This window comes from Macrotis lagotis, chromosome 1 (assembly GCF_037893015.1).
Source record: "Macrotis lagotis isolate mMagLag1 chromosome 1, bilby.v1.9.chrom.fasta, whole genome shotgun sequence".
Taxonomy (NCBI): domain Eukaryota; kingdom Metazoa; phylum Chordata; class Mammalia; order Peramelemorphia; family Peramelidae; genus Macrotis; species Macrotis lagotis.
Genome location: NC_133658.1, coordinates 377,891,931 through 377,907,841, shown reverse-complemented (window position 1 = coordinate 377,907,841; position 15,911 = coordinate 377,891,931). Strand labels below are relative to the sequence as shown.

Genomic DNA, 15,911 nt, shown 5'->3' with positions numbered 1-15,911 from the left:
GTGAATCAGTCTTCCAGGGAGGGGAGGCATGGTGAAGATGCAGGTCCAGATTTGGTCATTGTGTCTGGTCGGAAGAAAGTGGACCTTAGCAGAGACTAAGTCCTTCTGGGAGGAGGCCTTGATTTCCTAGAGAGTTTGTGGAGATCTTATGTTGGACAATAGGGACCAAAACTCTCCCCTGAGCATCATTGCTTCCACTGTACCATACTGTAATCACATCTATTACTCTGGAGCTCTTCTGCACTGTGCATCTTCCCCACCCCCACCTTTACTGCTCTACAAGAATAATAGCTCACATTTTTATAGCAGTTTATGGTTTACAAGATGATTTTCTCACAACAAATCATACGAGGTAAGTGGTGCAAGTATTATTATTCCCATATTTTATGTATGAGGAAATGAGCTTCAGAAAGGGTAAATGATTATCTCACAGTATCAGAACCAGGGTATCAGAACCCAAGGTTTATTTTTTTTTAACTTCACCCCAGCATTTCATAGTCTATGCCTTGCTGGACATCTTTTCCTCTTCTCAGCTCTCCATCTAAGATTCTTGATTTCAGTTGCATGGTGAAATTTTAAATGTGTGTCCTAATGCAATTTTTTAACATTTACCAACAATATCCCCAAGACAGCTTGCTTTCTTGGGGGTGGTCCTGCAGGAAAAGGCAGAGTTTGTGGTTAATGTATTGGCTTTGGAAGGATTTTGATTTTTAACAAGGTGCAAAAACAATTGGATCTTTCTCCAAGAGGGTATGTTATACCAGCCAGAAAGACATGTCCTGATGATTTTTTTCTTATGTACATTTTATCAGAATTATTAATCATTGGGAAAAATAGTTAAGAGAATAAAACAATGCAATTAGGTCTATAAAGCCCTAGCAAAAGTTGGCCCAAAGTAAAATTTCTGCACTACCTACTCATTTCAGGATAAGTTAACAATAATGGCAGTTCATTAGTAACCTACTTCCTTAGCCCTAAGAAAAATTCTTCTTTCATAAGCTATTTAATATTTGAACATTTGATGTTTTCTCATCATGCTTAAATTTCTTCAGTATAATCAGCACAGGTAATCATCTCCCAAATAAATAATGCTCCAATTTGGACTTTCCAAGATTGTTGGTATTAAGACTTGTTCAAAGCAGATAATATTTGTTACCCAATGAAAAGAGAATAGTTAGTGTATTTTTTAAATGATCAATTAAATATTACAATCATTTTGGCTCTAGAGCTTATACTCTGCAGGAAAGGCTGGAAGAAAGAGTTTAGATGGCATAGTCCCTTCTCTCCTCAAATTTACAGTCTAGTTGGAGATTAAAACACCAACAAAAAATTGTTAACTTTCACAATTTATCATTAAACAGGGAAGTATTGCCCAGTGATAGGAGGTTGAAGTCCATTGTGAAGGCCAAATCTGCTATATATACCTATACTATTGAACTCTATTCAAAACCCACATGTACTCTCATATTCTAACTCCCAGAAGAATAGAGGATCACACAAGGTCTCCAGCAAGAAACAAGATCCTAAATAACTATGGTTCCAGAAATACAGTAGCCTGAATCACACAAAATCCAAGGAAGAGAAGTAGAGAAAAATCCTAGATCATTACAACTAACCACGAGCTTCTTGAAACCTTGCCTGCCATTCATTTTCTCACTTTCATATGTGAAAAAAAAACCGTCATAAGAGTTTAGCCAGCATAACCAAGGTACACCACTGAAAGTAGTATAGAAATTGATGAGATTCCAGCTAGACCCTGGCATGAGTTCTTGATGCTCATCTCTAGTGGATGTCTGCAGCTGAGGTTCTACTGCACTGTGTTCATTAGTCATGGTACACTTATGTTTCTTGCTAACAGTTATCAAGAAAAAATTTGTGTCAGGTCTGAGGAGAAAGCTTGTTAGCAACTGAGGGGATCATGGAAAAGTTACTAGAAGAGGTGGCTTTGAAATTGGGGCATTAAAATATGAGTAGGAAAAAAGCTTTTTCAATGGAGGGGATGGGGGAAGTCAAGGGGGAATGAGTGAGCCTTCATTCTCATTGGAAATGGCTCAGGGAGGAAATGACATGCACATTTAAAGGGTGAGGAAATCTGTCTTGCCCTGGAGGAGGATGGGAGGAAAGGGACAGGATAGGGGGAATGGGGGGAGGGAAGGGGGGAATAGGTGATAGGAGAGAGGAAAGAGGGTACTCAGATGCAACAAGCTTTTGGACAGGGTCAGGATGAAAGGAGAGAGAGAGAGAATAGAATAAATGAGAGTGGGAAGAAATAGAGTGGAGGTACAGCTAGTAATAGCAACTGAGGGAAAAAAATTGAAGCAACTTCTCTGGTGGACTTATGATAGGGAAAACAATTCACCCCAGAGACAGAGCCATTGAAATCTGAACACAGACAAAAGTACATTTTTTTTTCTCTCTCTCTATTCTTGAGGTTTCTCATCTTCTTGGGGGGGGGTATGTTTATTCTTATGTTTACTCTTATAACATTAAATTTACATCAATGTATGGCATGGAAACAGTGCAGAGACTGTCAGACAGCCTTCTGGGGGGAGGGAAGGGAGGGGGGAAATTGTAGAATTCAGAGCCTTGCAAAAAATGAGGGGTACATATTACTATTGTATATAATTGGAAAACAAATAAAATGTTAAAAAAAAAAAAAGAATATGAGTAGAAATCCAACAAGTTAAAAAAGGAGGGTGGACATTACAGACCTAAAAAGTAGTTTTGACCAAAGTTCATGTTTTGGGGGGTAGAACCAGCTGTTGATCAGTTGCATTTGCTGCTCTGAATTTTCAGCATCTCTATTCAAAATGAAATTTCCAGTAGTCACTGTCTCATCTTCTAGCTACATGCTAAACAATACAAAGCAGAGTATATTTCCATTTTCTGTAATAAAATGAAAAGTAACCATTCCTTCAGCTCCTGATCCTTAAATATACAGAAAGTATACCTTTTGTGAACATATTTCCATTTCATGATAGTGGCAGTTGGGCCTCCCTAACCTTTAGCGAAGACTTTGAAAAAAGTCATTCCTTCTAGCCTCTCTGTACTATATATATACACACCACTTAAAATTAAAATGCTGTTTCTCAGCACATTGGTAAATCAGGTACACTAAAATAGGTCAGTGCCGAGCGTTTAATGACAGTTGCCTCTAATAGCATAATTATTGAGGCTCGACACCATGTAACCATTTGTTACATAGTTGTTCGTAGTTAAACTGCATTATTAGGTGATTTCATATTTATGTAAAATAAGGAACATTAATTACAAGTACATTAATTAAATTCAGTAAATTTGTGGAACTTAAAGGGAAAAAGATTATCCCTCTTAATCAAGCAGAGTCATTTACCTTCTAATTTGCTTATAGATTTCAGACATCAGTTACCTAGGAGGCTGGGTGGTCCATGCACCTTAGCTTCTCCTAGGGTACATTTCATTGGGCCCTGTGCCTCACGACCACATAGGAACTGCAAAAAGTTCGTATTCAGCTGATAAATGAGAAGACAGATGAAAAAGAGCTTTGGAATGAAGACACCTTATAGTGTGATATATCATAGGAAGAATACTGGACCATAACTCAAGAGACCTGATTTTATTAAATGCAGGTCCTATTGAAAGTCAGCTACATAAGTTGGTGTAAAGCCTTTAATTTTTTTCCTGAGGGGAATGGGAGAGAGAAGAAAATTAGGAGGAAAGGTAAAGTAGGCAATATCTAAGATCCTTAATAATTTTTAAACTCTATGATTCTAAGTATAAAAATACAGCCATCTTTTCCACATAGGAGAGAAATCTTCATAGCACATTGAATGTCATCTGAAATTCTTGAAATCAAATTTGGTTGTGTTCCTATTGATTTATATCATAAAGAGAGAAGTGATTCATTAATGAAATCTGTATCTTTGTAGCTTTCTATATAGCACTCTATATATTTAGAAGCAGGTTTATGAGCATTCCCTCATTAGATTATTCATGACTATATGAGGTGATGACAAGTATCATCTGCCATTTACAGAAAAGACTAGAGAGGTTGTAGCTTGCCCAGGGTCAAACAATGAGGTGTTAGCAGAGCAACACTAGAGTGTTTTCTCTGGCTTCCAGTCCAAGAATTGTTCCCACTGGAGCCATAAATAGGAAATTCTGGTACTTGGGGCAAATGCAGTTGGGGGGGCAGGGGATGGGGGGGCAGGTTTAAGGTTTTACCACCTGTATGCTTGGTTGTGGTAGAGTGATGATAAAAATCATTGGGAGAACTCAGAGGGCAAGGTGTTTGAAAGGACTGGGGTGGAGAAGACTGGGAGCCAGGTCTGAATTATTGGCCAGGAGTCACCTGGAAGTCCATAGATGAAAGTAAGAATGGAGTGAACTCTAAAGGAGGAACTGTCATTGCTCATTGGCGTTAGTTGAGGCAGTATCTTAAAGGGTCAGCAGAAAGCAAGGAGCACACCAACTCCTCCTCTTCTGTCTCAAAGGGTATGAGAGAAAAAATAATGAGCCTTGGGGCGGGTACCAAGATATATGATGTCTTCAAGAGAAAGATAGGTTTCAGTGAGCACCAGAAGATGAAAAGCATAGGAGATGAAGAAATCTAAAATGAAGAGGAATTTGTTAAATGTGAGGAGAATTCCAGGAGACAGTAGAAAAAGAAAGCAGAAGAGAATAGTAATTACTATGGTTGAGCTGAATAGGAATGAAAGGAGGGGAAAATATCAAAAGGAAGTGATGGAAGGCAAGTGAACCCCAGGAAAGACAAATTAAGGTCAGTTTTTAGAAGTGAGAGAGTGTGCTAGCTCATTTCAATCTCCTACTCAGCTACCTTACTCTGAGAAAAATCAAAGACCCTTTATCATTACAAATACCAAAAATCAAAATAGTTCTTACCCTTAAGAAGCTTATATTTTAATGGGAGTAAACCACATCTATGGGAAAAACTGTGAAATGTCAGTTATGATGAGTAGAGTCAGAGGAGAATTGGTTGGCACATTCTTTCCCAGAATGACAGTGTTGATAAAATTATTGATCCTAGTGCTAAAATTGGAAAGGGGAGGAATATTGTCGAATTGTCTTCATTCAAGCAAGGTGATAGCTGGAGAACTGAATTCTGGGGCAGGCTAGATATGGAGAGCCCTCACTGATTAACAGTCCAGATATCAAGGGAAAGAGCTGACATTCCAGGTTGGAGGTTTGATATAAAGATTACTGAGAGCCCTCTGACAGTGGTTCTTCTCTCTTGCTGTCTCCTGTGATTTTCTTCCTCATTCCCTCTCCCCCCTAACCCCAAATCCTGCAAGATCATAAATCAGTGGAGAACTTTGAGGCACTATTCTGAATCCTGTTCAGCCCTTTCAGATTCATCCTACTCTTTGTAAATCCATTTGGGGTTTTCTTGGCAAAAATACTAGAGTGGTTTACCATTTTCTTTTTTCCTATCTTTATTCTTGTTTATCTTAATAATATTTTTGTTTTGATTACATGTAGAGATAGTTTTTAACATTCATTTTTGTAAAATTTCCTCTCTTCCCTTCCTCTTCCCCATGACAGCAAACAATCTGATATAGGTTATATGTGGTTTGCCATTTCCATCTCCAATTCATTTTACATAGGAGGAAACTGAAGAAACAGGGTTAACTGACTTGCTCAGGGTCATGTTAGTATCTAAGGCTAGTAAGTATCTAAGGCCAGAGTTTAATTCAGAAAGATAAGTCTTCCTGATTCCCAGGCCTACAATGGGCCACCTAGCTATCCCAAATCCTTATGTAAAGTAATATAAATCCTTAGGTAACATGATTAACTCCAGTCTGAATTTTATGTTTTTAAGCTAATATTTTTAAATAGTGGAAAATCAGTAATAAGGAGTCAATCTCACAGTCAAAATTCAAGATGTATCCTTGCATTGAATCCATCTGTGATCATGAGCAAGTTACTAAAGCCTCCCAGTGCCCCAGAAAGTTTCCCTGAAGCTGTAGATCTTCAATAGTATACGAAGTTTCCACATAAGGAATTCTCCAAACTGATCAAAAGCTTGTTTTTTTTTAAAACCATGGTTTCTTACACCAGTGTGAGGACTCCCCCAGTGTTTACAGAGTTGTGATTAATATAATAGTAACCTGTCCTTGATAGGTTCTAACGAAATCCACCAATCTCCTAAAGAGTAAAGCAACAAAACTTTTCCACTCTAGAAATCACATAGGACTTAAGATAGAAATGACAGAATAGTGAAGTACTCCCTACTTTACAGATGAGTGAATAGATAGTGAGGAAGATGATGTAGTGATTTGTCCAAGTTCACATAGTAAGTATCTCAAGTCACATTTAAACCTGATTCCAGTCCAGTGCTCTAGTCCCTGAATCACCTAGCTGCCCCAATAGAAATTCACAGTCACAATGCAATTCCTCACCAAAGAAGTCTTACTTAACAATTGTCTTTCTCTTTTTTCTTCTATCCCTTTTCTTCTGTCCTTCATCATTGTCCCTTCCCCTTCCCACTTTCCCACCTTCATATTTCCTTTTTTCAGAGTAAAATGGGTGAGGAAGTATGTGTGCAGAAGAAATGGCATGTTTACAGGAGAATATAATGAGTAGAAATAAGTATTCTTTCATCTCCTACTACTTGTATTCTTTCTTCACCTCCTCCATCATCTCCTTGGCCTGCCAAACACTTTGAAAACCTTTCTTTTAATTTTATCATTGAAAAACACTGGGGGCGGCTAGGTGGCGTAGTGGATAAAGCACCAGCCTTGAAGTCAGGAGTACCTGGGTTCAAATCCGGTCTCAGACACTTAATAATTACCTAGCTGTGTGGCCTTGGGCAAGCCACTTAACCCCATTGCCTTGCGAAAACCTAAAAAACAAAAAAAAAAAAGAAAAGAAAAGAAAAACACTGACAAACCCATGATTCATGGAAGGAATCTGACTTCACCTTGGTCTCTACCACATAGTACCAAGACCATATTTCCATTTTATACTATGCACATCATCTTAGTACTCTAATCCCTGTGACACTGCCCGTAAGAAAGTCAACCAGAAACAGAGAGGAAAGGTAAAGTGGTTACACTGGAAAAAATGGAAACTCAGATTTTTAGGACCTCCACTATCTAAAGAATAAATAAAATCTCCTACATCATCCTTTTGTGTACTATGAGGTGTGGTCTAAAGATTAAGGCTTAGATAGAAAATTACTGCTCTGAAGAGAAGAAGGAATTCTCATTCTAGTGATTGACTCAGCTCATATGCCCTAAGGCAAGTCTCATAACTACCCAACCAGTGGAGATAATGATCCTACCTGGTGGGGGAGGGGAAAAAGGATTGAACAGCATCTAGAAAGTTGACTATTATATAATTCTATCCTCACTTCCACATTTCTTTCCACTAATACCAGACAGATGAATACTAACTGGTTAATAGTGTTTTTGCTCTGGAGGATATGGTACAGTAGAATAAAATATATCAGTTACACAATGTGGAATGTTAGAGCTGAAGGGGACCTTGGAGAGAATCTTACAGAGAAGCACCTCTGTTGACTTACCCAGGTCACCTAGCTATTAATGATGAGAACAGGACTCAAGCTCACAGAATCAACCTCCAAGTCCCATGCTCTTTGGACATCATCACATTACCTGACTGTACATCATATGAAAAGTACCTTGAATATGCCCTTGAAATCTATAAAAATGACTATGGGTATTTTCTCTGTTTTGGGGGAAGAAAAAAAATCCAGATGATAACGTCATTTTAGAAATAAAAACTTGCATAAAGCAATTTTACCAGGTTTTAATTTATTTTCTTTTTTTTTTTGAAGTTAATATCATTGTTCATTCTCTTCTGCAAAGCCAGTATATCCTTGATACATCTTGTTTTCCTAAGCATGTTTCTGTGAACAAGGAACCATAGAATGTAGATTACACCTTTTGGAGATAGTCTGGCCACATAAGGAGACAAGTAGTTGAAATTTGTGTCAAATTGCTTGTTTAAATGACTTCAGTCATCTCCTTAAAGCCAAGACAGCAGGGGCTGAGGATTTTAAAAGTTGGCAGGGGCAAAATGACAAGGCTCAGGCAGACACCTGGTGAGCTGCCAGCTCTGACTTAAAGCTTCAAAAAATAAACTTTCTCAAAGGACACAAATTAAAGTCGTGTTTCAGTGCCCATTAAAACAAAATTATAGGCTTTAAGTTGCATACCCAACTACTTTCACTTCCATTAATTTTAAAATATTGCATCTTACAGACTTGCAGGTTCATTCTTACAGTTGTTAGATTACACAGTGTGGAACAGCAAATGAGAAATGGAACCAGAATAACCAGGTTGGAATCACAGTTCTGCTTCTTATTGAGTATAAGGAACTTGTGTGACCTTGAGCTAGTCCCTCATCTTTGAGTTTTTGTTTGTTCATCAGCATTTGAGGGGAAGAATTTTTGTTAATAGATGATATTTGTTCTATTTGCATCAAGCCTGTATTTAAAAAGGTGCTTTGTACTGTCAAGAACTAAATTAATATGTTTCTCATGCTACAAAGAGACATTTCCTCTTGGTAGACTTATTTTAGGAAATGGTTAATGCTATCACTGAATTACCTCCACAGATATAGAGATAGAGTTGAGAATTTTTTTCTGCCCTCTTATTTTTCTTTTGAAAGATAGGAGTAGTGGTGGTTAAAGTTTAAATTAAATTTAGTGAGTCAATCAATAGGGAGTTATTAAGCACTTACTGTGTACTGAGGCAAACACTGTTCTAATCAATTGAGTTTCTCCAGAAGAATGCTTTGATGACTGACTAAAGAATACCAAATTCTTTCTATTAATTTTGTTTGTTTTGTGTGTTTACTGGACATCTTTGGAATGTGATTTACTGTGATTTTGTTGATAGGAAAGTTCCTGTTTGAGGAACTTCTACCAAGTATAAGGTACAAAACAGTTTTGGACATTTCTATTGTTGGAAGAATTAAACATGCTATAGAATATCCATGTTGTGCTTAATTCACTTTCAAGAAAATAGATTCTTCTTTTTCTTTTCTTTATGGACACAAATCCATCAAGCTGTAAATGATGAATTCTATTGTAATTATCTCCTTTTATGGTCATGTCCCATTATTTTTTTTCTTGTTTAAAAAGTATTTAGGTACTTCCACTAAGTAGCCCACATCCGCATAGTTTTATTAATGTGATTTCTAATTATTCTTCATTCAAAGCCTGAAGATTAATGCAGATTAAAACATTATTTATTCTTATTTATTTGCTGTTTTCTATAATTTCACCCTTCTCTGTATTTTACTGTACTCAGCAATTATCAAAATAGAGACTTACAGTCAATTATCTAATTTTTTTAAAAAATGAGGCATAGAAAAGTTACTACAAGAGTTTGGAATCTGTATTTGGCAAGTGTTGAAAGGTTTTTTTTTTCTCCTTCTTTTTCCACAGGCCCACCAAATCACCACAGTCAGTCAACTCTGAGACCACCTCTTCCACCTCCCCACAATCACACTCTGTCCCATCACCATTCTTCTGCCAACTCCCTCAATAGGAACTCACTGACTAACCGACGGAGCCAGATCCATGCCCCAGCTCCTGCTCCAAATGACTTGGCTACCACTCCTGAATCTGTCCAGCTTCAGGACAGCTGGGTGCTCAATAGCAATGTGCCACTGGAGACCAGGTATGTGACCATTTTCCACTTCTGGTTGAAACAATTGTCCTATGTATTCATCACACCCACACCTCTGCAGAGAACTAAAGAGGAAAAGGGAGATTCTGTCAATGTGTAATCTTTGAATAAAGATGTGCTTCCAAGCTTGCCTCCTGATACTAACTTTTCCCCTTACTAATTTGACCCTGGATGATGGGTGGATAGACATTTCTTTGTTCACATGTGTCTCCTTTTAATACTTGTTTACTCTTCTAGACGACTCTTGTGTACCCAACTAATAGAATTAGCATAACATATTTTTACTCAAAGGCTCATGGGAAACTTGCTTATAAGGGTATATTGACTGAGAGCTACTGATAAATTATGCATTTGGCCTTTTGTGAAGTAATAAATGAAGACTCATTTGAAATTAAGTGTTTGGGGAGACCTTGAGAAACAATCCCTGATTTGAGACTGACAGAAGAATGATTTTAATTTATATTTCATCCAACATGCAGTTTCACTTTAATCCCTCCTGTACACACTAACAGCTTGATGCCTATGGGGCAAACAATAATGTATAAAAACAAACAGGCAGAAAAGGTTCAGCACTTAGGTTGAGAAGGAAGAATTTCCAAAGAAAATGCTTTATGGATTATTTGGATTCTTTCATTGTTCATTCACTTTCAGCTTTCACTTCAAGTTGTCCAGAATTATAAGTATACTGAATAATCTAAGATTAGGTCCATCAGTGGTGGCACAGATATTGAAACATCTTTGGTTCCTCCTCAACAGATACTTTTAGACTTTAGGTTTTGCTGTCTTTCCTTCCAGTTTTTATTTGTCTTAAAGGACCAGGAGGAGGCATAATTTAAAACTTTGCTTGAAAATTTCAGTAATTTAATGTGTGGGTATCATAGAAATGGGTTTTACGCTTTCTGTTTTCATCAATGACATGAGCTTTAATCCTGCTAGCAGTTTGACATAGCTTTCCTTCTCAGGTATATTATTTGCCTCAGAATCTGAAGTAAGAAGTCAAATCAGTTCAGTAAACATTCATTAAGTATCTATCTGCAAGGTATTGTACAATATATATATTTTTTTATTTAGTGTTTTGTGCCAAGTAGATATCTTAATACCTTAATAATACCTTAATAGATTTATTTTTTACTGACAGAAACAGAAAAATTTTATAATACCCACAATCTGAATTGTTAAAATACAGAAAAAAATCTTTCTGAAAGTACAAAAAAACTGAAGTATAAAAGAACTTTATAAAAGTTGTGTGTATACATACACATTATTTTGCATTTTCTTCCCCCTCCCACATAACTCTTCATTGAAAAGTAACTCACTTTTCTAGTAATATTCTCTTTAACTATGGATCATTTAACCATTAAGCTGGAAACTAGAATATTTTTTCCTGTTATAGTTGGTGCACAGATTTGTTTGTGAAATCTTTGGCATATGAAAGTTGATAATGGTTTTAGATCCTGAATTTAAAGTTATTTCCTTTTCACTACATATTTCTTGGTTGGTATAGGATATTGTATTTTTAAGGATGAGGCTTAGAATGAGAGCTTATTTTTTAGAAAGTAATTACTGGAGAACAAAAGAATAATTACTTAAGATGGGAAAACCATAGGAATATAGAGCTTGAAGGGACTTCTGAGACCATATTGCCCATTCTTCTCTTAACAAATGAGTAGATTGAAGAATAGCAAGTCTAAGTGATTTGCCTAAAGTGGCACAGACAAGAGACAGAGGTAGGATTTGAACCTAAGCACTCTAATTTTAAAACCTCCTCTCTTTCCACTCTAGCACCATTTCCATCATTTCGCTTTGGTTCATGAACAAAAAATATTGGTGAAATATAGGTTAAGTAAATAAGTCTCGACTCTTTCCCATAACACAGACCCTCATCTAAACAAGTATACATATTATCCTTTCCCTTAGGGCAAAGATCACATACCCTAAGGCAGCACTTTTTTTCTATCTTTTGTAAAAGTTGAAAAATGAGCAATAGGATTTTGCTCTTTTCCTCCCCCTTCAGTCTGTAACTTTCCTAGTAAATGGGCAGAAGGAAACAGACAGACAGAGAAAGATTGGTATAAATGACCAGAGCTGTTCACTGTATTGGGTATGATTGTTCATTATTAATGGACTTGTCACTATTACTTGTCATACCAAATAAAACAATCCTGAGACTAGATAGATGATCTTGGAGACTGATGATTTTAACTGTTTCTCTACTGGTTTTGAAGGTTCAATAGAAATTTATAAGGCTCCTTACACCAAAAATCAGCACTATAAATGATCTCAGATCACCTGGGATGATGAGCAAACTGTGTCTTATTTCTAGGAACTCTAAGCCAGTCTAATATGTCTTTATTTAGACTAATGGAAGATATCTTTTTCCCCTTCACTTGTCTAGTGAGATCTCCATCACTATTGACCCTTTTTTCTTGGTCCTGATCTTTCTTGACCTTTTTGAAACATTGACATGGTCAGCCACCTATCCTTTTGCATAGCTTCTCCTTTCTGGTTTGACCTGAAACTATTCTTTCCTAGTTCTTCCCTAACTGTGACTGATTAATCTTAGTCTCCCTTGCTGTATTGTCATCCATCTTGTGCCCCTTTAAATTTGAATATACTACCAACCCTCTGTCCTGCACACTCCTATCTTTTTTCTTTATATTCAATCATTTGGTTACTTAAGCAGTTCCCATGGGTTCAATTATAATCTTGATGATTTCCAGATCTATTTATTCAGTCATTGTCTCTCCTGAACTCTAATCCCTTATCACTAACTACCCACTGGAGATTTTGAACTGGTTGATACCCTAGATAACTTAAATTCAACATGTCCAAAATAGAGCTCAATATTTTCCTCCAAAAATTTATTTCTCTTTCTACCTTACCTATTTCTTTAAGAGCACTTTCTTCATTCTAGTAATCAATATCCACAACCTCATGCCATCCTTTGATTCCTAACTCTCACTCACTCACCATAGTCAAGGAATTGCCAATATCTTGTAATGTCTGTCTTTCATAATAGCTCTCGTATTGAACCCTTCTCTACTGACATAACTATTGACATAGTTCAAGCCCCTTATCCCTTCTCTCCTTGACTGCTGGATATGCCTCCTACTGGTCTATCTTCCTCACTCACTCTAGTCCACCCTCCACCCAGTTGCCAAAGTAATTTTCCTAAATTACAGGTCTGACCACATCACTATTTATTCAGTAAACTCCCAAAGCCTCTAATTACCTCTAGGATCAAATGTAAACTTTTGTGTGGAGTACTTAAAACTCTTTAACACCTGCCCCCCCCCCCCACCTCTTTCCATCTTTCTTGTGCAGTACTTCCGTTTACAAGCTCTCTGGCCCTGCTATACTGCCTTCCTTCATGTTTCTCAGACATAGCATACCACTTCGAGTCTTGTTTCTTCTCGCTATCTCCCATGCCTTAAATGCTCATTTACCATACTTTTACTGCTTGGAATCTTTTCCTTTAAGACTCAGCTCAAATGCCATCTTCTCCATAAAGTCTTTCCTTATTCCCATTTCTCTTAGTGCCCTCCCTTCCAACATTTATTCTTGTTTTCATGTTGTCTCTTCCATTAGAATATAAACATGAGGGAAAAGATTGCATCACTTTGCCTACATATTCCAAGAACCTATCCAATAATAGTTACTTAATATATATTTATTTGCTTGATTGACTTTGTGTTTGAACAATTTTCAAGGAATTTGCTGAGTTTTCGCTAGAATTTATCCTCCTTTCCCATGAACTACAAACTATATAAGATTGTGCCGTTAGTTATAATAGCAGATAGAGTAAAACAATACAGATTGGACTGAGCACTAAGAAAAATCAATGCCATCCCATTATTATTGATTTATGCAGATTTCAAATATCCTCCAGTGGCTCTGGAGTGGGATGTGGGATGATGTGGAAATTCTCTTCACCAATACAGAGAGAACAACCCATCTTATACCTGCCCTTATATATGATTCAAACCCATGTCTAGATATAACTTTGCCAAAGAAGGGAGGTTTCACGCGATAAATTAGAAGCCTTCTTTCTTTAAAAAAATTTTTTTTGACATAATTAGTATTCCATTAGAGCACATGATCTATTTGTCAATTGCCCCCTTTTCCTTCATTCCTCTATTCCATATCTCTTTCATAATCCCTTGTTTGCAACGTTAAGTAGCCTACCCAGTTCACTTAATTTCATAAAAGATAATCAAATAACAAATCTATGTAAAATGAAGAAAAAGGGAAGGAATATAGAATTTAAATTCAAACTGCACTATGTTTTCTAATCTAAATTGAAATTTTTTCTTTTGCCTTTATCTTTTCAGAAATAGTCCCATTTAAAAAAAAAATTCACTAATAGTACTACTTTTAAATTGCCCTTTATTGTGTTCATTCCTTACTTTACTGAGCATCAGGAATGCTATTATTGACCTTTATTTTGAGGAAAGTTTAGAAATTATCCTTCCTTTTAAAAAAATAATATGGGGTAGCCCATAATTTGCAGCAAAATGTCTCTTTCTTACAAAATACTTTCATATTTCTTAGGGGCAGAGAATTGCAGTTGGGAGGTATCTCAGAAGACATATACTTCAACATTATCTTTTTACATAGGAAGAAATCAAGTCCTAGATAGAAATGATTTACCCAAAGTCTTTTTTTTTTTTAGATTTTTGCAAGGCAAACGGGGTTTAGTGGCTTGCCCAAGGCCACACAGCTAGGTAATTATTAAGTGTCTGAGACCGGATTTGAACCCAGGTACTCCTGACTCCAGGGCCAGTGCTTTATCCACTATACCACCTAGCCACCCCTCCCAAAGTCTTATAGATAGGAAAGGACTTATTAAAACTAGGTCCTTTGATTTCAAATTTAACAATTTTCTTTCTCTACTATACTACATTGATTCTCTTCTTGCTGAAGTGAGCCTCTGCCTCTGAACTTTTCTCTGAAATTAGTATTTGGACTCAGAAAGGCTCATCTTTTCCCTGGAATCAATATTCTCTTGGGAGCCTTTCTCTTACTTTATTTCTTCCTTTCAAGAATGAAGGATGAACAACAACTATTATATTGTTGTTGTTCAGTTGTCTTTCAGTCATGTATGACTCTTTGGGGTTTGGGCAAAGACATTGAAATGGTTTGCAATTTCCTTCTCCAGCTCATTGACAGATGAGGAAACTGAGGCAAAGTTAAGTAACTTGCTTAGAGTCACACAGCTAGTACATGTTTGACATATGTGTGTATATACATATATACATATATAGAGAAGGAGAGAGAGAGAGAGAGAGAGAGAGAGAGAGAGTGAGAGTGAGAGAGAGAGAGAATCATAACTAGTATGGTGCAGAGGGTCAGGCACCATAAAACATGACTAGAAAACAGCATGAAAGGTCCCTTCAGTTGATTTTTAAAGTCAAGTTCAGTTACTGGGAGGGACCTGAAGAGAGACAGAAAAGGGTAAAAGGTTATATTTTAGGAAACAAAGTCCTACTGGGGAAGAAGACCCAAAACATCACAGTGAAATTCTTGGGATGTTGGTTTTGACCCCAGGATTGTTACTATGAAGACAGCTCCTACAGGAGGGATTAGAAAGATACGCTGAAGAGCCCACCTGGGATATAACTGCTGTGTGGAGGAAGCTCATGTGCCAACTTGTAGCCTCTAACTTTAATTAATTATTCTCCCAAACCTTGCATTAAAATGGGTTGCTTCTGACTGTTAAGTGCTGTCAACACCTTCTAAATTTCAGCACCTTGAAGCCAAGATTAGTTTATCATTCCCACCCTTACCCCTTCCTACCCCTATACACTTTAGTTATAACTCTACATATACATGTAATACTTGTAATGATGTTCTTTCCATTTTTTTTTCAAATCCAATGTTAATTTGGTATGGAACTAACACATACTATATACCAAGATGACCCTTTAATAATTATAAGCAAAACAAATTATTCCATGCTATTCACAAGAGAACTCTACAACCCTATATTTTAAAATAGTGCTATCAAAATTTTGGTAACTCTAATGAGAATTAGATAAATTAATAGAAAAGTCTGTCCCAATACTGAAAGCATATACCAGATATTGGCAAGCTTTCAAAAAGGGTATTGTCAGTAACATTTTTTTGGAGGGGGGGCAAGTATCCAGGTACTGAATTATTGGATGAGACCTGATGCAGGTTCTCTTGTGAATAGCATGAAATAATTAGCCCCAGTTTATCCATTAGAAAGTTGAGGCAGAGAGAAGTTGAATG

At 36.8% G+C, this 15,911-nt stretch overlaps 1 protein-coding gene across 6 annotated transcripts in view; it reads left to right on the top strand.

Moving 5' to 3' along the window:
• Window positions 1–15,911, top strand: part of TENM2 (teneurin transmembrane protein 2) — a 385,853-nt gene that overhangs the window by 101,232 nt on the left and 268,710 nt on the right. For all 6 annotated transcript variants that reach the window (XM_074212469.1, XM_074212471.1, XM_074212470.1 and 3 more), the window contains one exon: window positions 9,416–9,650. In XM_074212469.1, coding sequence (XP_074068570.1) covers window positions 9,416–9,650 — 235 coding nt within the window. The remainder of the gene's footprint in view (window positions 1–9,415; window positions 9,651–15,911) is intronic.